The sequence below is a fragment of the Vipera ursinii genome (genome assembly GCF_947247035.1).
Source record: "Vipera ursinii genome assembly, chromosome: 2".
Classification (NCBI taxonomy): domain Eukaryota; kingdom Metazoa; phylum Chordata; class Lepidosauria; order Squamata; family Viperidae; genus Vipera; species Vipera ursinii.
The window spans coordinates 65,754,849-65,777,094 of NC_139513.1; the positions used below are offsets into that span (position 1 = coordinate 65,754,849).

Here is a 22,246-nt window from a genome sequence, read left to right on the forward strand (position 1 = left end):
TTCCAGGGACAAATCTTAATGCTGGTTTAATGACTGGTATTGAACTGCTGAATGAAGCTCACAAAAATGGTTCTTTGCCTGAAAGAAGTGCTTCCTTAATTATTATGTTAACAGATGGCAGACCAAATAAAGGTAATTTTCTTGACAAGCAAACTTGGCTAATATTCTGGAACTAGCTTTGGGTTTCATATTTTATTCTTACATAAATTAATCTCTGTATTTGACATATACATTTAACACTAATCATTGTTTATAAAAATACTGATTAAATCATGTATTTAACAATGGTTTTTGCAGAGGTAAACATAGTATGCAATTATTTAGGAAATTTGAAGAGAATTTCACCTTAATGAAGAATAAACCATTTAACCATGCTTAGAGTCCCTTCATTCTTCTGGCTTCAATGAGAGGGAACAAGTAATAAATTCTTCAGTAAAACATCATTTCTCATTTTATCAAACCCAGAAAACTATAGCTAATGCATAGCTAACACTGTGCTAAGCTATGGTTTACTAAATTCCCAGTTATTGAATATATCACAGTTGGCCATATTTACAAAACCAAGAACAAATTACTTTATGGATTAATTTGATGTGCAAAACCAGCCAAACTAATGAACAAACTTTGAACAAACTATGTTATAATGTCAACTTTAAACCATACTTGTTCATTGTAGCTTCTTCATTGTACAAATCATTGCACAAAAAAGACATAGAACTGGTTCCTGTTAGTTCATGTGTTCATATAAATGGAAAAACAAAAAGGGGTTGGGTGTGACAAAAAATTATTCAGTTTTCAACCTAAGCAAAATACAGTGTGCTGCTTTGTTTATATGAACCACAATTATATGTCAACTGAACTATAGAAAGTGTTCAACAGGAAACTGCTGTCCTGAGTGACAATTCTGATTTCAAAAGCAAGCCATGCTGCAAATTCATACTAAGCTGAGTTTTTATTACTTGGGGAAGTATAAATCAAATAGGAACAACAAAAATACAATTTAAAAAAATATATGCTAAATATTTGTGTGTTTTCCTGTAGGAGAAGTAAAAACAGACATAATTTTAGAAAATGTCAGAAATGCAATTCAAGGAAAATATCCTTTATATAATCTTGGGTTTGGCTATGATGTGGACTATGCATCTTTAGAAAAGATGGCATCAGAGAACAATGGCTTGGCTCGGCGTATCTACGAAGATTCCGATTCTGCTCTGCAGCTGCAGGTTTAAATGATTCAACATTCATACAAAATAATAGATAAAAATAGCTATGATATAATTGTTTTACTTTTAAGTCTATAAAAAAAATTAAGTCCAGCAGTAACATCCTTTTCTATATGATCATGGCTTGGGAGATCAGCACAAGACATTGTGGGCTGTCCCCTGACACCATTGGATGACATCGCCAGGGCTCACTGCCTTGGAAGAGTGAGGAAAATTCTCAGGGATGACTCACACCCTGGACGGTATCTCTTTACCCTCCTACCATCGGGTAGGAGATATAGGAGTATAGCCAGCCGCACCAACAGGCTGAAAAACACCTTTTATCCACGGGCTGTTAGGCTTTTGAATGAGAAATAACTTGTGTGAATTTTATGCAGAACTGACTTGGGAGGCCGGTGTGTGGTGTAGTTGGTTCACATGGTGTAGTAAGATGGAGAGTTTGTTGTCACTGTGTGTTGTGGGGTGGGAGCACAAAGGGAGGCTCAGCTAATCTCAATGTATACATGTTGTACTTTGACAATAAAGATTCATTCATTCATCAGACCAGTCAGAGAGGTCCCACAATGACTTCTACAGTGCAATCGCAGAAAGATTGATGGAAGGGAGCTGTCCTTTAGGCTTATATTACAGTGCCCCAGGGCATGTTATGTTGGCTTGTTTTGGTAGCTGAGCAAGTCTTATCTACTTCCCTCGGAGCCAGTGACTTGTGCCTTAACAGCCACCTCTACAGGGTAGTGACAGTGCAAAGTGCAAAGATACCTTTATATCCCACGTTTATTTTTATTTTTTTATAAACAACTCAAGGCAGCGAACCTCCTCCTATTTTCCCCACAACAACCAACCTGTGAGATGGATTGAGCTGAGAGAGAGAGAGAGAGAGAGAGAGAGAGAGAGAGAGAGAGAGAGAGAGAGAGAGAGAGAGAGAGGTGATTGGCCCAAAGTCTTAGGCTTTCATGCCTAAGGCAGGACTAGAACTCACAGTCTCCTGGTTTCCAGGCCAGCACCTTTACCACCATTGTTAGTAAAGAATGGAATTTAATAGGGTGTCAATTTCCCCGACAAACTGTCAAGCTGAACTTTTACTGATGTTTGAGTCAATATGTTTCTGTATTTGCTTTTTTAAAAAATTCTGTTTGATTTGCCTTTAGGGCTTTTATGATGAAGTGGCCAATCCTTTACTTACTGAAGTGGAGTTACAGTATCCTGAGAATGCCATCTCTGATCTGACTCAAAATCATTTTAAACACTATTATGACGGTTCTGAAATTGTTGTGGCTGGACGCATCATAGATGATGTTCTCAACAGTATTACTGCAGATGTGAAAGCTCATGGGGTAAATACAAGATTGGATTCTTCTCCACTCATGGAGGGAGACAGCAGCCCATCCATAATATAGTGGTTCCCTATTTGAAAGGGTCATATAAATGGGAACTTGTCATTCAAATCAGAACAACTCATCTATTCAAACATAGACCAAGGAGTTATTTCAATACTTTCCATATTTGGCATTCAGTAAGCAGAAAGTGTACAGTCTGTTTGTATGTGTCTACATAGGAGACTTAAATGAACATTCTGCTTCTGGATCTTCCAGAGTCCTAAAAGGGTAAGGAAATTGGGGTGTTCAGCCACATAGCCACATTTATGGCCAGTTCCATAGTTCCAAAATCCACAGCCACTTTTTACAATGGTTTTGCCCATCCATGGCAAAACTGGACCCAAAGAGTACTATTGGTTCACTTACTGGCCATGGAATTTGCTTAACAACTATAGATTTGCTTAATGACCATTGTAAAAAAGTTTGTAAAATCAGGTTGGTCTAACCCACTTTAGAAATGTAAATGTGAAGAGCAGGCTCTTTTACTGTCATATGTCAAAGACTACCTATAGATGTTGCCCCTGCTATATAGTAAACTATTACTATAAATCTAATCAATCTGAACTGCTGTCATACAAATGAATCAGTAAGAAAAGCTTTTCTTTTAAAAATTTCTAACAGGCTGAAGATGACCTAACTTTCTCTGAACAATCAGATATTAATGAGACAGCCAAAGCTTTTGAAGAACAAAAGTACATATTTGGGAATCACACTGAGAGACTTTGGGCTTACTTAACCATTCAACAGCTTTTGGAAAAACGGTAATGAAGAATATTTTCCTCATCATACTCTAGTTTAGAAATTTTATAAAAGCATCCTCTATTCAATCCAATCAATTAACAATCCTAAGCAGAATAGAATAGAATAGAATAGAATAGAATAGAATAGAATAGAATAGAATAGAATAGAATAGAATAGAATAGAACAGAACAGAACAGAACAGAACAGAACAGAACAGAACAGAACAGAACAGAATAGAATAGAATAGAATAGAATAGAATAGAATAGAATAGAATAGAATAGAACAGAATAACAAAGTCGGAAGGGAGGTCTTCTAGTCCAACCCCCTGCTCAGGCAGGAAACCCTATACCATTTTACACAGTTGTTTGCCCAATCTCTTCTTAAAAACTTCCAGTGTTGGAGCATTCACAACTTTTGGAGCCAGGTTGTTCCACTGGTTAATTGTTTAACTGTCAGAAAATTTCTCCTTAGTTCCAAATTGCTTCTCTCCTTGATTAGTTTCCATCCATTGCTTCTTGTCCTGCCTTCAGGTGCTTTGGAGAATAGCTTGACTCCCTCTTCTTTGTGGCAATCTCTGAGATAGTGGAACACTGCTATCATGTCATCCCTTGTCCTTCTCTTCATTAAACTAGACATACCCAATTCCAGCAATCATTCCTTGTATGGTTTAGCCTCGAGACCTCTAATCATCTTTGTTGCTCTTTTCTGTACTCTTTCTACAGTCTCAACATCTTTCCTACATTGTGGTGACCAAAACTGGATGCAGTATTCCAAGTATGGCCTTATCAAGGCATTGTAAAGTGGTATTAACACTTCACGTGATCTTGATTCTATTCCTCTGTTAATGCAGCCTATCACTGTGTTGGCTTTTTTGGCAGCTGTAGGACACTGCTGGCTCATATTTAAGTCATTGTACACTAGGACTCCGAGATCCCTCTCACAATTACTACTATGGAGCAAGTTACCTCCTATACTATACCTGTACATTTGTTTTTTCTTGCCTAAATGTAGAACCTTACTTTTTTCACCATCGGATTTCATTTTGTTATATAGTGCCCAATATTCAAGTCTGTCAAGATCCTCCTGTATCTTAAGCCTAGCTTCTGGAGTATTGGCTATTCCTGCCAGCTTGGTGTCAAATGCAAATTTGATGAATTCCCCGTCTATCCCCTCATCCAAATCATTGATGAAGATGTTAAAGAGCACTGGGCCCAGAACAGAGCCCTGGGGTACCCCACTACTCATTTCCCTCCACGTAAATGCAGTTCTATTGAGGACCACACATTGAGTGTGATTGGTCAGTTGGTCAGTTATGACATCCATCTGGTGATGTTGCTGTTTAATTACCTGGCGATAAGCCCCATTGCACACAGTGTGTTTTCCCCTGTCATATTGATTTGTGAATTTCTAAACCACATGTTAAAAACAAACTGAGACTGAAACATTTAAAAACAGTAATTTATGAACAAACTTAAAATGATCAGGGATGTAACTAAATAAACTCTTTGTAAAACCCCTTAGAAAACACAAAACAGCTCAATATGTAGTAGAGTTAGAATTATAGCAGTATAAATAATGCAATACTTACCCTATTTTCATTTGTTCTGAAATTTTATTAAAGTATTTGTTTGCTCAATTTAGAAGGCTGCTGGAGTCCACAAAGACTCTGGGTGGACTGCATAATTAAAAGACTAGAGAACACAATTAAAAAGAGGGAATAAAAGAAATGTCTTTCATGTCAGTGAATTTTATACAACAGCCTTTTAAATGTAAATAACACTGCAACTTCCATGTTGGTCTATCAAGCTGTGAAAGTTATTATACAATTATCTAGAACATCAGGGGCCGGTGCCTTCCAATAAAGAAATGCTGCAGCTTTTCAGATTCTATAAAATGTTCACAGAAAACATGCTCAGGATACAATAGAAACAGCCATTCTCATTAACTGTCAAAGTATTACTGCCATTTGAATATAGAGCTTTGGTTACTATTGTAGATATCAATAGATTTTGTGTATGTATTGCATCCTCTAAAAAAAACCACAAAGAACTCCTTTATGCCACTGGCTGTAAAAACATCTAGTAGCAAGTAATATATTAGGTGTTGTTCTATCATCTAGGAATTCAGCAAAGGGAGACGAAAAGGCTAACCTTACTGCCAAAGTCCTGGAGATGTCTCTGAAATATAAGTTTGTGACTCCTCTGACATCCATGGTGGTCACAAAGCCAGAAGACAATACTGATAAAGCCGTACTTGCTGACAAGCCACTAGAAGGTACACATACTTACTAACTTTTCTAGTGTTGCCAATAAAAGGCATAAGGGATGTTGTCACACACATGAAATAGCTGTACTTACATGTGGAGATAGCCACATAAGCCTTGGAAAGAATGACACTGTTTTAATGATCCAGAAAGCAATGTTTTTATGGGCTGCTATATATTCTGAATTATCTTTTGAAGAATTTGCTCAAACTTACAATATAATATATTTGGTTTTATAGTCCATCTGGGCTATAGGAATCTGAATAGCCATAAGATCACAACAGCGAGCTAGTTTTCTATATTTCTGCCATCTAGTTGTTATTATTTTTTTTTTGCAGCCTAGACCAAGAAAATCTACAAACCTACATACCCAGCATGCTCCCTTTTGGAATAGGGAGAAGCAAAAGAAAGCAGAAAGCAGAAAAGAAGCAAGAAAATTAAGACATAGTGTAAGGAAAAACAAAGCAAATATAGCTATGTCTAGTTCACCTCAATACCATTTACTATAGCTTTCTATATTCTGATTCTACTAGCCTCATTTTAGGCATAAAAGCCAGCAGTTTAACTTTGGGCCAGTCACTCTCAATCTCGCAGCCCAACCCACCTCACGGTTGTTGTTGTGAAGAAAACAGGAGGAGGAAGGAGCAATGCCATTTTTTGTTATTTATAAAAACAATAAAGGTGGTAGAAAAAAATTAAAAAATACTAAGTCAATACATCACTTCATATTGTCTTTTGTTCTTTTACATCTTACCCTGCGTTTTTGACAAAATCATCTCTTTCCATCATAGCAGACTGAGGCTTCCCTTTCTTCTTGACCCATTAATTCCTCCTTCAGATATTTGTTTGATGATTTGATCTGCAGTCATTTTTACTACAAAACCAGTCCACTTCAGCTCATTAATCCACATTTTAGCTTCCCGACTCATCATCAGTCCAGAAGCTCATGCTACCTTTATTCTCAACATTAAATCTCTCCCTTTCTCTTCATCCTCCTCTCCGCCTACCTGCTCTTTGTCATTTCATTCTCTTATATTCCAAATTGCAAGAATCTACTGATCTACACCAAAGATGCTTTTTCATGAGGCAATTGGACTTCCTTGTTTTTCTCTAAAGAAGTCTTGCTTCTCATCCAAGAAGCTTCTTCAGCTCTGACTGGATGGCGGGGAGCTGAAGAAGCTGAAGAAGCCTCTTGGATGAGAAGCGAAATGTCTTCAAAGAAAAACAAGAAAGTCCAGTTGCCTCATGAAAAAGCATCTTTGGGATAACTATGACCTGGATGACTGAGAAGCTCCATAGATTACAGGTCTACAGATCTTGACTACTGTCATCCTTCATGATTTGGGAAATTAAAGATTTAAAATATTATAATATATTTTTAGCAATGTAAAGAAGATATAGCTTAATCATACCCATGCAACATGCAGCTAATGGTCTGGAAAATACTGGTCAGTTATGTTAAATTTGTACCATATAAAGCTGCACCATATAAAGAAAATTTGTATAAAATGTTTTATAGATGGCACATGACACCAGTGAGACTAGCCCAAATGTTTAAAAATACTACAAATATCTGTTGGAGATGTAATCAAAGACCAGGTATTTATTATCATATATGGTGGTCATGTCCTAAAGCAAAAAGGTTTTGGCTTAAGATACATCTATGGTTGGAGAAGATGGTTAAAAAACAAATAGAATTTAAACCAGAATTGTTTCTATTAAGAATGATAGGCCCTAACTATGACAAGGAGAGCGGATACTTAATGTTACATGTATTGACAGCAGCGAGAATTATGTATGCCCAATATTGGAAAAATGAAAAGTTACCGACTGAAGAAGTATTAATCAAGAAAATATTGGATTGTGCAGAAATGGATAGATTAACTTTAGAGATTAAAGAGAAAGAACTTTCAGTTTAGTATAGAACTTGGAACAAATTTTATCAATGGCTAGATAAGCGAGTTAGAGAGAAAGGAATGTGATATGCAATTTTGAATTTATCTGAGTAAGAATAATACTATACATTGAAAACTTAGTATTGTTTATGATAATCTATTATACCTACCATTGTTATTATTAGCTTTACTACTTTTATTTATATATATTTACCCAGACAATATGCTGTTTGCCAAATATTGAATGTTATTGGGGGAAACCCCAAACCCCATGCCCAACCTTTCCTGTATCCTATCCCAAATTCCCATCCCATTACCCCCCCCCCCTTTAACCCTATAAAAACTAATTAAAAATTTTCAAAAAAAAATTCATATATCTTTATAGGATTATAAATCTTAAATGTTCTTGCTGAGCATTTTTGTTTATCAAAGCAGTATTTTATTAATAATGTCATTTTTTGTTTTGCATCTTTCTTATACATTGTTGGAACAGCTGAGGGTAAGTTGGACTTTTATTTAAATTTTTAACTTTAATTTTTTAAAAAAATAATTCAGGAAAATAACTAAGTTTTATTTGGGGTTCATTGCTGCCAACAGCATAGACCTCAGGACTCCTCTTTTGTATGTCAAAGCTGGTCATGTGAATGGACAAATATTTGGTTTGGATGATGGATACCGTATTTGTAGGAATTGGCTGCATTCATTCGAATGACAAAAGTAAAATTAAAATAAAAAATCTTGCTCTTTTTCTCTATAGTATATTTAGAATGCATTGGAAAAGGTAATTTAGGGAAGTGATTTGAATGCTGGATGTGGCAGATTTTCTGGATATTTTGATCCTTCAGGAATTCATCTGTAGAAATTCCTAATAATAAAATAATACTTCAGAAAAGTGGGGATTTGGGGTTCTTTTCCTTATTCACATTAAAGTAATTCTTTGTGTTCTTTCATTTGCATATATTCAACAACATAAGTGGCAATTCTATATTTTTGAACTATCTCACTTCATTAAAAAGTAATTGGATAGAATTGTTTCTGTGACATTTCTTCTGTACTGATTGAAAATACTGCTAACTGTAATATTAAAAAATACAGACATACATTATTTTTCTTGTTTCAGTTTGCATAATAATCAGTCTACTTGTGAAACTGAAAATTTTATTGCTTTTTAAAGTTTGCAATGAAAATGGAGCTTTGCCGTTACACACACTCTGAAATCTCCAGTGAGAAATGGCATGTAAAGAAATGTTGTAAATAAATGGACATAATCACTTATAGTCTCCAAGAGATTTAGTCTCTGTCAGTTTGCCTTTTGATAGCAAGCATTTTAAAGCTATTTAGTGCCATGACCATCTATGGATGCCCTTTTACTCAGGATCTGGCTTCTATCCAGTCATAAATCTAAGTTGTTATTGTGGTCAGTGTAGCTATCTCTGAAGGGGGTTCCTTTCCATTGGGGAAATCTTATAAAAGAACATAACTAAATCTGCATTGACATACTTCAGGAATATCTTCAACTGGTTGAAATAAGCTGCCTTAATAAAAGCAACTCTCTGAAAAGCAATGCCATTTTTTTTTAGGGAAATGGACTGTCCATGCTCATGACTCCCTGCAGAATATTCTCTTGGAGAAGATCAATTAATTTTCATTTCAAAACTGAAATGAAGTGGGTGGTTTTTCATAAATACTTAGATATATAGGCAACACAGAACTGAACTAATAGGAATGCCTATAGTGACCCATTATAATTTTGGACCAGTTAATTAAAAATCCTTGACAGAAATTCCTTAACCATATCAGTACAGATTTATTGTGTTCTTCTTGTATGACTTTTCTTTATTCGTTGATTGGAATTTCTCAAATGCTAAGTTATTTTATTCATACTGTTTTCCCCTTTCTTTTATTTACTTGACAATGGCAGACATTTTATGAATAAAAAACAGTCACATGAAAGTGTAATATAGTGTTGAAAGTTCACTGAAACTGTGAGGTTAAAATAAGGATGAAAATGGAGATAAAAATTCAATACTCCTAAAGTGGTAAAACAAATACAGCTATCCTAATTTCAGTTGTGTAACCTCTTTTCCTTTCCCCCCCCCATGCAGCAGCACCAGCAGTATCTGCTTATCCATCATATAACCCACCAAGCTACAGTCACACGTATACAAGTGGTAAGTTTTGTTTTGATGCATTTTTTTGTAAATAGAAAGTAGGAGATGAAATATGTTCCTTAGCTTCAAAAGCTTAATATCGAAAGTCTGCTGGTGGACATTTTATATTGTGATTATTTTACCATAAAACACATTAGTAGTATACATGGGTCACATCTGATTTGGAGGTTTAGGACTGTGCTAAAAGAGTATTGTAGGTAGTAGTAGTAGTAAGTTATATCCTTTTTTGCTTTCTAGTTTTTTCTAACCATGGTTCTCTAACCATGAAACCCAGCAAATAATAATTTAGTTAGCATGGTTGACAATTCTGCCTTGCTAAACCATTTACAGGTAGTGCTCGGTTAGCAATGGCAACTGGGATTGGAACTTCCGTCACTAAATGAGGCAATTGTAAAGTGCAACATCATGTGATTGCATTGCTTAGCAACAACAGCAAACCCAGCAATCCCCACTGCCATCATTAAGCAAGAATCACAAGTCCTCAAGCGAGTTCCAGGTGACTTGCAAATAGACCCACAGGCAGGTAAGATACAGTGCATAGTGTAACCATAGCAGTCCAAGAACGGCGGCTGCCAGGCTGAGGTGGGGTATGAGCAATTTACTAGAGTGACTGGCAGCCTTCCCTGTCAGTTTCCTCATTGACTTTGCTTGTGGGAAGCCAGCAGAGAAGGTTGCAAAAGGAAAACATATGACCATGCAACCTTTGAAAGCGTGAACCAGTTGTCAAGTGCCCAGATCACAGTCACATGACTGAGGGAGTGCTGTGATGACTGGAACTTCAAAGACCAGTAGTATGTAAGTCTTCTTTTTCAGTGCCATTGTAACTTTGAACAGTCAATGAATGGTTGATAACAAAGAAGTATCTCTATAGTTATGTCATCAACTCATTTCAAAAGTTAATCAACTGGTTCATTAATTATAGCAAACACTGGTTAGAAAAATCTAGACAAGAGAATTTCCATAAAAAAGGGGATTACTAGATGAATCTAAATCTAAAACTCCACTGCAAACCTGCTTTATGGAATCAATTGCCGGTGGAGCTCCGGATGGCACCAGACCTTCGAACTTTCCGTCGGAGCCTGAAGACCCATCTGTTCGAATTAGCTGGTCTGGCCTGATGGGGATTATGGGTTTTTTAATTGTTTTTAATCTGTACTACTGTTTTATTGGGCAAGGGTTTAATTCTTTTTTAATTTTTGTATTGTGTTTTTTGTTTTTTATATATGCCCTGTGAACCGCCCTGAGTCCTACCAAGGAGAAGGGCGGTATATAAATCAAATAAACTATAACTATAACTAAACTATATGAAAATATTTTCAACAAATATTTGTAGCATACTCGTGTCAGAAGCCCCGAGGTGTTTCTGAGTTGAAAAGATTAGTCAGTAACATCACCGTTTCCTGGGGGATGCCCAATTGGGGGCTCCTTTCATGTCCCTGACAGGAGCTGGACTGAAGGATGGGAGCTCATCTTGCCTCACAGCAGCATTGGGTCTTGAACATGGGCATCCTAACCATGTGAACCACTGTGAACCACTGTGCTACCTTCAACATATATTGAGTGGCACGCTAAAAGTATTATCATAGTGAAAGTATTATCATAGTATATGAACCAGATTCATGAGAGATATAATTTAGTCAGAACGTTTCATTAAAATGGCTTCAGAATTAAACCTCAAATGTGCAGAGTGAAATCTTAACAAATAGTAATGTCAATTTATAATGTAATCTGTTTAGCATTAGAGTCTCGTGTGAATGTAATTCAATTAAAAGCAACATAGCCATTGTGTACTTATAACGGTAAGGTGTACTTAGCCATCTGGGATTTATACAACAAGTAGTGGTTAAAACAAACTACAACTGACTAAAACCCCAACCAAATATCTGATTTCAGACTGCCGTAGGCTGGCTTGGTCAGTCAACAGCAAGACACTGGTGAAGTGGGCATAGCAGTGCCTGCATTTTCTGCATCACATGAGAAAAGCACATCTTCCTTCCCCTGTCCTGACCACTTTCTACAGAGGGACAATCAAATGCATCCTGTCATAATGCATTACTGTGTGGTTTGGAAGCATCACTGCTTCAGACAGGAAGGCGGTGCAGAGAGTGGTGAGGATGGCCGAAAAGATGATTGGCAGTTCCCTCCCTTCTATCCAGCATATAAGCATTGCTGAACAGGGTTAGGGTTGGCAGGATTTTCTGGGACACTACCCATCCTCTTCATGACCTGTTTTCCTTGTTACCTTTTGGGAGGAGGCCTTGTGGTATCTGAAGCAGAACATCCAGATTCAGCCACAGTTTTGTTCCATACAGTATTAACCTTGTGAACTCTCAAGCTTCCTCTTTCTGCTATAGAAATAGCACTTAGACCTATATACCACTTCATAGTGCTTTACAGCCCTCTCTAAGTGGTTTACAGAGTCAGCATGTTGCCCCCAAAAATCTGGGTGCTCATTTTACTGGCTTTGGAAGGTTGGAAGGCTGAGTCAACCTTGAGCCACTCAGAATTGAACTCCTGGAGTGAACAGTGAGTTAGCCTGCAGTATTGCATTCTAAGGGACGCGGTGGCTCAGTGGGTTAGGACGCTGAGCTTGTTGATCAGAAGGTCGGCAGTTTGGCGGGTTGAATCCTGAGTGCCGCGTAACAGAGTGAGTGCCTGTTACTCGTCCCAGCTTCTGCCAACCTAGCAGTTTGAAACCACGTAAAAATGCAAGTAGAAAAATAGGGACCACTATGGTAGGAAGGTAACAGCATTCCGTGTGCCTTTGGCATCTAGCCATGCTGGCCACATGACCACGGAGATGTCCTTGGACAAGCGCTGGCTCTTCAGCTTTGAAACGGAGATGAGCACCGGCCCCTAGAGTCGGAAACGACTAGCAGGCATGTGCGGGGGAACCTTTACCTTTACCTTACTGCATTCTAACCACTGTGCCACCATAGCTATGTATTCAAGATGGAATGTGATTAATATTTACATGTATTTGTATATAAGGGTGTAGGTATATACTGTACATATGTTGTATATAGAATGTCCATATGTGTGTTATGTATGTGTACACTTTTGAGAGCAGGCAACTGAATTTCATTTTTAATGTGTGCCAGTGTGCACACGGTAAAAAATGACAATAAAGGTTATCTCTTATCTTTTTTGAATATGTTAATGACATTAATTATAAAAGGGGTGAAATATATCATAAGGCATACGATACTCATTTGTATGGGATCAAAGATCAAGCAGCCATTTGTCTTTGCAGTTGATGGAGATCCACATTTCATCATAGGCATTCCACAAAAAGAAGACCATCTTTGCTTTAACATTTATGAAGATCCAGGGAAAATTTTAAACCTAATCAGGGACCCAAGTACAGGTAAGTTGAAATGATCCTGCCAAGACGCAGGTTTTCCATTTCATCTCCTGCCTAAGAATTAACTCAGATATTGTGTATTTATTGATTTAATCAGTTCATATGACCACCAAACTTACAAACTGCAACTTTGGGCAGCTTGCCTAGAATTAAAACAGAAAAATAAGGGCAGGGATGTGTGTGTGTTACAAAATGTAATCATGAGAAAACACAGTGCATCCAAAGCAGTTGCCAATCATGAGCTCTACTGTTACAAAACAGGCTGAATATGGCCTGATGCCTGAAGGAAAGAGCCACGTTTTCACAGCTTTACAAAAGACCAGCAACACTGGGGCCATCCAAATCTTTAGGGAGGGGGCAGGTTGGAAGATGCCTTTCCATAGAAAGAGTCTGCAACAGAGAAGGAACAGAACTGAGAAGGTGAGACTTATTATTATAGTGATTTTGCAGGACATAAAATATATTATTTCATTGCATTAATATACTGCTCAAAAAAAAATAAAGGGAACACAAGATAAGACATCCTACTATTAAATACAGTACATTGTGTTGTTTAAGTGTTCCCTTTTTTTTGAGCAGTATATATTTCTATAGCTATTGAAAACTGCTTGTATTTATTGTATTTATTTATATAATAAAATCAAATTGCTTTCCATTGAAAGAAACCTAGAAAGGCCTCTCTTCTTCATCCTTTTTTTAAGGCATTACTGTCAATGGACAGCTGATTGGAAATAAGCAGAGCAGGAATGATGTTCAGCCACAGAATAGTTATATTGGTAGACTTGGGATCCTCAGTGAAGAACTGAATTTAAAGCTTGAAGTAACTCCTGAGAAAATCATTCTATATGATGGCACAAAGCAGATGACATTCACATGGCTGGATGAAGTTACCTTACTACGTCCCACGTAAGATCCTAAATCACTTTTTAAAGTAAAGTGGACTTGTGTCAAGAAACTCAAAGAAGGAAGCTGACCCATCAAAGTATTTTATTTTATTATTAAATTCATGCTTATTATGCTTTTGCAAGCAAGGGCAGTATCATACTCTGATTCCTGTTTTAACTGCACAAGAATGTAGAGTGGGTTATGTAAAAGATAACAAGTAACCTGAACTTTAAACATGGTTAAACAGAGATCTGGAGCCTTGGTATCTGAATATGGTTGATAACTGTACTTATTCCATGAGACAATCTCTCTCCCTCTCCCTCCCTCCCACCCTCTCTCCCTCTTTTTATCCCCCCCCCCCGTTGAGGACACACCCCAGTCCACGTCTTAGGAAAACAAAAACTCTTGGAGTCAGTTCTAGTCCAAAAGGAATTTTTACTAGGACATGCTTGGTTGTGGAAATACAAGACAGGACTTAGTATTGTTTTACAAATTGAAACTTTATAAAGGGTTCCCGGTTCAACCCCCCTTCCCACAACCCCATTTGGTCAGCCCCCATCATTTTACTTCGTGTCATCCCTTTTGTGGGAAAACAGGAACTTCGAAACTTTATGGTTATTGCCTTCTTCCTCTACAGATTTAAATGAAAACACAGGCCAGATGCCCTCTTCTCTAACCCTCCCTTTTGTTCCCCCAGTTCAAAAGGTTCCCTTGGTCTTTGAAATAACCTAAGGCAGGCTGAATCCACATGCACTCCTCCTTCCTCGGGAGATGGCAGAATCCATGGGGGTGGGATAATGTTTTAAACATACATTTATGAATGCGATATAAATGGATTCTGACAGTAAGTGTGTGTGAGTGAGAGAGAGAAAAACACTGGGAGAAACATAATTTTGCTATATCCCGCTAGAAATAAAGTTTAGAAAGGGACAATAATACTATGGTAGGGATTGGTAGAAAGTGACAACAACAGTACGCATAAAAGATTTTAAAACATAAAGCATTCTTCATTTGCAATGTATTAGTATCCCCTTAGAAATAAGCCCCATGGAATTCAATAGAAGCTACTCCAAAACATGTATAGAATCACAGTTATGCTTTTCATTCAGAATTACCCCTTCTAACTCATGTTAATTTCCTCTGTAGTGCTTAGTTGTTCTTTGAGTCTTTGAGAAATACAGTGATATGAAGAGGGCATCCATTCTGGTCCTTTCTGTCTCAGCCCACACTGATCTGAAATCAGGGTACCAGGACTACAGCAGTACATCCCTCACCCCAATGACTGTGATTCCAACAGCTGGTGTTGGCTGTTGGCTTTTGGCTTGATGCTTTAGGACAGACATGTCAAACACAAGGCCCGGGGGCCGGATGCGGCCCGTGAAGTGGTTTCATGTGGCCCGCGAAGCCATCCTGGAAACAGTGAGGGAACGGCCCCCACTGCCTTGGCCCTGGCCCAGAGACCCTCCTTCCGCCAGAGACCCTCAGATCTGTCCCACTCCTGCCTGGGCCCCCATAGGCACCCTTGATGCGAACGATGTAGAGCTGACCACGCCCACCCAGTAGGCCATACGCACTCTAGCCGCGCCCACCAAGTAGGCCACGCCCACCCTGGCCATACCCACCCGGCCCCCTGAGGGCAACCGCAATGCTGATGCGGCCCTCAATGAAATTGAGTTTGACACCCCTGCTTTAGGATCAAAGACATACTCTGCCAAGTTGCTAAAAACTTAGGTTGTATTTGACATTCCACAGTGAGGTTGAACCATTCACACTCAGGGAATAAAGCTAGCTTCCAACAGGACAGGAAAAGGGGAAAGAACATTAGCATTAATGATGTTATCTAGTTTGGGTAATGAAATGTCTACAAGAAAACAGCCAAGCTCAGAAAGCACCAAGGACCCCCTCATTTCAACCCTGAGCAACAAATATTCTCCTTTGTTGGCTTTATGTCACCTTTTCAGTGCTGTTGTAACTTTGAACGGTCACTAAATGAATTGTTGTAATTTGAAGGCTACCTGCATTAGCATATTTTTTCCTCTGAGCTGTCTACTTTTCCATTATTTTTTAAAATAAATAAATAAATCCATCAGTGTATCATTTTTTCCACATCCTCCTATTCTTTTCATTATTTTTCTACTCCTTGAAATGACTAGGAAGATAATGAAATAATGCACTGATGGACCCATTAAAATAGCAATATAGCTGAAAAATAGGTAACTCAAGGGAAACAAATAGTACGTTGAGATTTAAAACTGCTATCTCTATCCAAACTAATATTTTGCTGCATGTAAGCAAAGGTTATAACCATTACGTTACAAATAAGTCTACTGTAAATGTTACTACAGTAGATGTTATCCAGGGAAAGCAGAGAAAAAGCAGTTTTATTTCAAAATTGATTGGTGTCCCTCCATGTTATGTATGTTTTAATATTTTAAGTTTATACATTTAATTTAGATTTGCATATGGAGATTGATAAGGGAGATGAATCTTCTCATGGGGGGGTTGAAATATCAATCAGAAAAAGTATACAACATGCAAGAACCTTCTTCTGAAAGCTGTTCAGAATTTTTCTTTTCATTTATAATATTTTTAAAATAGAAAATTTGGGCAGGCAGGTTTAGACTAAGTAGTTCTGTAAATCATTGTCAGCTGAAATAAACTGAACAAGCAGACCTTCAAACCTGTTTATTTTCCCAGCAGGATTGCAGGAAAAGCAGGAAATCTCTATGGTTCTAAACACCTTGCCATTCAGGAATTAACTATTTCCCTGCCTACAAAGTAGTGCTTCTAAAGCAGGCTGAGGAATTCTGAGAGTTGAAGTCCACAAGTCTTAAAGTTGCAAAGTTTGAAGACCCCTGTTCTAAAGTCAGTACCTATCCTGAATTGCTAAATAAGTAGTTATGATTCAGGTGCCATCTGAATTTCAGATGGGAATTTCACATCATACATAGCTGGCAACCTCTTGTGGCTAACAGAACTCTGATCTTTCTTCAACAGCTAAAACTGCCTAAATTCCACTTTGTTTGCCTGCTGACCTCTTTGTCAGGACCCACCTCAATCCACATCTTAGGAAATAAGAACTCTTGGATGCAAGTTTAGTCCAAAAGGAAAATGTTTACTAGGATGGAATCGATTGTGGCAATACAAGACGGAATCTAACAAAGTTACATTTCAATCCTATATAAAGCATTCTCATTTCAGCCCCCTCCCCTCATCCATTTGGTCAGGCTCCCATCATTTACTTAGGTGTCAGGCCCTTCCGTGGGAAAGGGAACTCTCCTTGTTTTTATTGTTATTGCTTCTTCCTTTTCAGTTGTAAATGAAGATGCGATCCAGATCTGTCTCTCCCCCTCCCTCCCCCAGTTCAAACGTTTCACTGTTGTTTGAAGATCGCCTTAAGTAACCATCCTCTCCCCGCCCCTCGGAGAGATGGCAGAATCCCCAGAATAAGAACAATGTTCTACCTATACATTTATGAAATGTGATATATATATGGATTCTGACACTCTTCTTTATCTCATCAACACTAACTCATTTTAGCTGCAGTAAAAGAGAATATCTATAGTTTAGGATTGAATTACGGAATCTTTGGTGCTCTCCGAGCCTGGTTGTTTGCAGAAATTTCTTTATCCAGCTAGATAATATCATGAATGCCAGTGATTTGCTCATATAGAGCTCAATCACATTTATGCACCAGTCAAAAGAAACAATAAGTATCTAGAAAGGAAATAAAAATATTACAGCAACATTCAGATAAGCAGCGATCAGCACCAGACAATCAATATCCTAATCAAGGAACTACCAAGGAGAAAACCACTCCCTCACTAACACTGGCAGGGCAAACTACAGTATATCTAAACTGGGAGCAACCCCACATTCCCTTGCAACTATGATGCTGTCTAGTTGGGCAGTGAAATATCCTCAAGCAAACAATCAAGCTCAGAGGACACCAAGTGCTCCTTTCAGTTCCTCAGCCCATCTCAGCTTCCTTCCCCTTTTCATCAGACAAGCTCTCTCTCTCTCTCTCTCTCTCTCTCTCTCTCTCTCTCTCTCTCTCTCTCTCTCTGTGTGTGTGTGTGTGTGTGTGTGTGTCTGTGTGTCTGTGTGTCTGTTTATATATACTTTATCTGTTTGTTTGTTTAGTCTCTCAATAAACAATACTCACAATACAGTATTTTAAGGAGGTGAGCAAATGATGAAAACAAAAACAGAAATATAGTAAAGAAACTCAAACCAGATCCAATAAGATTTGTTTTTGGACCACCCATCACCCTCATAGAGACAATCACTAAAACACTCTAGTTCTAATACAAGGACTGGAACCAAACACGAGACTCACATATCCCTCTAACCCCAAAAGCCTGCAGAAACAAGGTCTTTCATGCCTTATGAAAGGCCAAAAGGTCAAGGATCTCAGGGAGGATGCAGTTTGTTCTGGGCTGTTTTTCCCCCAAAGATTTCATTACCTCCAGGCAAAGTTTATATGTCTGAGAGGCCATGTGTCAGGATAGCAGACAGAGTTTACATGCTCCATTTTGTCATATTGACACAAATGTGTACACAAACACAGACTTCTAAAAATATGAATGACTAGGAAGGCCTGCCACAGGAAGGAAAGAACTTTGCAATTTTCTCCCAGAAGCAGAAGGTTGAAAGAGCACATCAGCAGGTGAATTGTTGAGGGAGACGATATGGCAGCCTGTAGTCTTGACAGGTTTTTCTTAAGATGGTTTAGAGCCAAACTAGCATGAATACAGGGTAAGAACTTACAGGTACAGTACAGAGAGGTCCTCTGTAATTTAGAGAGATCACATTAAAATCTGACGTCCTAGGGAATATCTCTAAATTTCATAGGATTTTTTCTGCCTTCTGTCCATACAGAAGAGTTTGGAAAAGCTTTGCAAAGCTTGGAGTTTCTTCGTGGTAGTGTGGGTAAATTGAAACCAGTACCTATTCTTGTCTCAATGATAAAAATGGCTTGGGTTGCCTGCTTACACTACTTTGAAACCATTGCATTGACCTGCTTCTATCATATTTTCTCATCCAAACTAGTCTGACCTTTAAAATCATCCGAAAGAAGAGTTTGGAAGTATCTGTGGGAGAAGGAGCCACATTTGTAATAGTTTTACATCGAGCTTGGCGGAGAAATCCAAAGCATGGAGATTTTCTTGGGTTGTACACTCTGGATAGCCACAGACTATCTGAACACACCCATGGTCTGTTAGGTAGGAATTTGTGCAACATTTTTGATGTGCAGAACTTAAAAGGAACTGTTCATTCTATTTAAATCTGAAAGGCTCTGATAATTGAAGCTTCCTTCCATAAAATATTGTGCTCACAAAGATGAAAAGTAACAAGCAACTGTTTTATTATCAATATACAAGAAGACGTCTTGGATTTCTGGATGAAATATAATTATTTTTTCTTTTTGGTAACTCTTTCATCAGGTTTTAAAAATATATTAATTTGTTTTGTACACTGGGAAAAGAGAATTTAAATATCTTTCTTGACTAGTTTCATTTATGTAGCTATCCAAAGAGTTGATCTTATTCCACAGAAAAGCTTCCAAGATACAAGATGAATGTCTCTGTTATTGCTTCATGTTACAACTATCCCTTGAAAAATAACATCACACCAAATGAGAGATGTAATGTCCTATTTTTTTTGAAAAAAATAAAAAAGTAGGGAAAGTATGAGATGGAAATTTGTGTATCAGATTGTTTCCAATCCCTTTTAATTGAAATGAATGGCAGCAAGAAAGTTAGAAGCGTGGCATCAGGAAGGGCCTCTGACCAGTAAATACTCAGTTCCATCCAGTCTGCCTGATTCTAATGAAAGGTAAGGGATTAGAGGGTCATAATAAGTGAGGTTGTTTTTTTGCCAAAACAAAAGTAAACAAGAAGGAAATAACGAGGGTGTATTTACTATAAGCTTAGGAACTTTAAAAAAATGTTTTTTTTAAATAAACAGTAAAACATCGTTTAAAACTTTTAGAAAGCTGCAAACCAGTTAAAGGTTCAGATTAATTTGGAATTATTTATAAAGAATCCTTCCTGCAGGAAAATGTTTTAAAAAGTGCAAAATTTTAAAAACTAGACACTACAGGAAACTAATCATTTCAATTAAAGATAAGAACAGATACATTTGACTAATAGATACAGAATGGTGCATTGTGAAAATACTGAAGGACACTTTTGAAGAATGGTGTCAAAAGTTAATATTAACAATGTCAGTCAACAGCAATATCTGACTTACATGGATAGACTGTTTAAAAAAATGTAATGGAAGAGCAACAAGTACTGCAAGTAAGAGACTGGGTTGAAAGTGGATTTAACAATGACAGGTTACAAGAATGACATGGAAATTTCATTCACTGGACATACAAAAAAACCTTATGTTTTATTAATTAAAAGGGACAAACAAATAATAAATCAAGGGAGTGACCTGGATAATTTTCCTATATTGAACTTTTAAAAAACTGGTTAAAGTTTTGAATTTCATGAGAAAGGAGAAAGAAATGAAAAGAAATCAACTTTCTTTTATCTTTAATGAGAGTACTTGAAAAATCAAGTTTTGTTTAATAATAGGGAAAAGTAGGATCTTGCCTAAGTAGAACCTCTGCAAAGACCAATATTCTATTTTATTTCTATTTGACATGTTTTTCTAGAAAACAGTTTAATTGATGTTGCTGCTTTCATCTTCAGGTCAGTTTTTTCACCCAATTAACTTTACCATACTTGAGGTCCATCCTGGATCTACTCCAGAGAAACCAGATGCTACCATGCTTGTTAAAAATCACCAGCTTACAGTCACCAGGTAAACAATAATTCAGGTATTGTGGAAATGGTATTTTACCTGCAGGAAGTTTGCCTCTTAAATTTCACTTTCTGTGATTTTCCTGCAGGGGATGGCAAAAAGACTACACTGAAGATTCAAAGCATGGCAAAAATGTTCCTTGTTGGTTTATTCACAATAATGGAGAAGGTCTGATTGATGGCACATACACTGACTACATAGTCTCTAATCTGTTTTAATCAAACATTTAACTATGATGATGGCATTTTGAAACAATCGAATATTATTACATGACACGTGCCCAACGACATCAAAATCCTAATAAATTATAATTTCTTCTCTATAATGAAATAATTCTATACTGTATTATAAACTTACCCAAAGAGAATCACTAGTTAACCCACAAAACTCATGAGCTACTGTGTCTTCCATTTCTTTTAAATATTAGCTCTGAATGTTTCCTCTCTATAGTTAAATGAAACAAAATATAATGTTGTTAGAAAGAGCTTTTTAAAACATGTTAAGAACCTTATAAAAACCTATATAACATCTTAGAAAATATTATGTAATTTTCAACTGATATTAAAATTTATATGTGTATATGTGTTTGTATTTATTTTATACACACTAGCTAATAATCATCGGAAAGACACATTATTACAAAAGCCAATGCAATAAAATTACTTAACAGAATAACAGAAAACTAGAATAACAGAACAGGAAGTGACCTTGGAGGTCTGCTAGTCCAACCCCCTGCTCAGATGGTTGCCCAATCTCTTCTTAAAAACTTCCAGTGTTGGAGCATTCACAACTTCTGGAGGCAATTTGTTCCACTGATTAATTGTTCTAACTGTCAGGAAATTTCTCCTTAGTTCTAGGTTGTTTCACTCCTAGATTAGTTTAGTTTAGTTTAGTTTTATTTGATTTCTATACCGCCCTTCTCCCTAGGGACTCAGGGCAGTTCACAGGGCATATATAAAATAGCGATACAAAAGTTAAAAAGAAATTAAACCAGTGCCCAGTTAAAAAACAATAATACATTACTAAAAACACCAATTTAAAAACCCATAATCCCCCATCAGGCCAGACCAGCCAATTCAAACAAATGGGTCTTCAGGCCGCAACGGAAGGTTCGGAGGTCTGATGCCATCCGGAGCTCCACTGGCAGTTGGTTCCATAATGCCGGAGCGCCCACAGAGAAGGCCCTCCCCCTGGGGGCCACCAGTCGGCATTCCCTGACCAGAGGCACCCTGAGGAGGCCCTCTCTGTGGGCACGTACTGGGCGGAGGGAAGTTGACACCGGCAGCAGGTGGTCCCTGAGGTAACCCGGACCCATGCCATCCATTGCTTCCATCCATTGCTTCTTGTCCTGCCTTCAGGTGCTTTGGAGAATAGCTTGACTCCCTCTTCTTTGTGGCAGCCCCTGAGATATTGGAACACTGCTATCATGTCACCCCTAGTCCTTTTCATTAAACTAGACATATCCAATTTCAGAAACCGTTCTTTATATGTTTTAGCCTCCAGTCCCCTAG

At 37.6% G+C, this 22,246-nt stretch overlaps 1 protein-coding gene across 1 annotated transcript in view; it reads left to right on the forward strand.

The window, feature by feature from the left end:
* The window catches only part of LOC310634819 (inter-alpha-trypsin inhibitor heavy chain H3-like), a gene marked incomplete at both ends in the record, with an annotated part of 35,478 nt that extends 14,525 nt beyond the window's left edge, over positions 1-20,953 (forward strand). The window contains 12 exons of the mRNA XM_083353355.1: positions 7-132; positions 1,057-1,223; positions 2,372-2,557; positions 3,221-3,360; positions 5,461-5,615; positions 9,605-9,670; positions 10,095-10,193; positions 12,849-13,037; positions 13,736-13,940; positions 18,972-19,144; positions 20,624-20,735; positions 20,824-20,953. Of these exons, the coding sequence (XP_083209481.1) occupies positions 7-132; positions 1,057-1,223; positions 2,372-2,557; positions 3,221-3,360; positions 5,461-5,615; positions 9,605-9,670; positions 10,095-10,193; positions 12,849-13,037; positions 13,736-13,940; positions 18,972-19,144; positions 20,624-20,735; positions 20,824-20,953 (1,748 nt within the window). The remainder of the gene's footprint in view (positions 1-6; positions 133-1,056; positions 1,224-2,371; positions 2,558-3,220; positions 3,361-5,460; positions 5,616-9,604; positions 9,671-10,094; positions 10,194-12,848; positions 13,038-13,735; positions 13,941-18,971; positions 19,145-20,623; positions 20,736-20,823) is intronic.
* Positions 20,954-22,246: the final 1,293 nt, after the last annotated feature.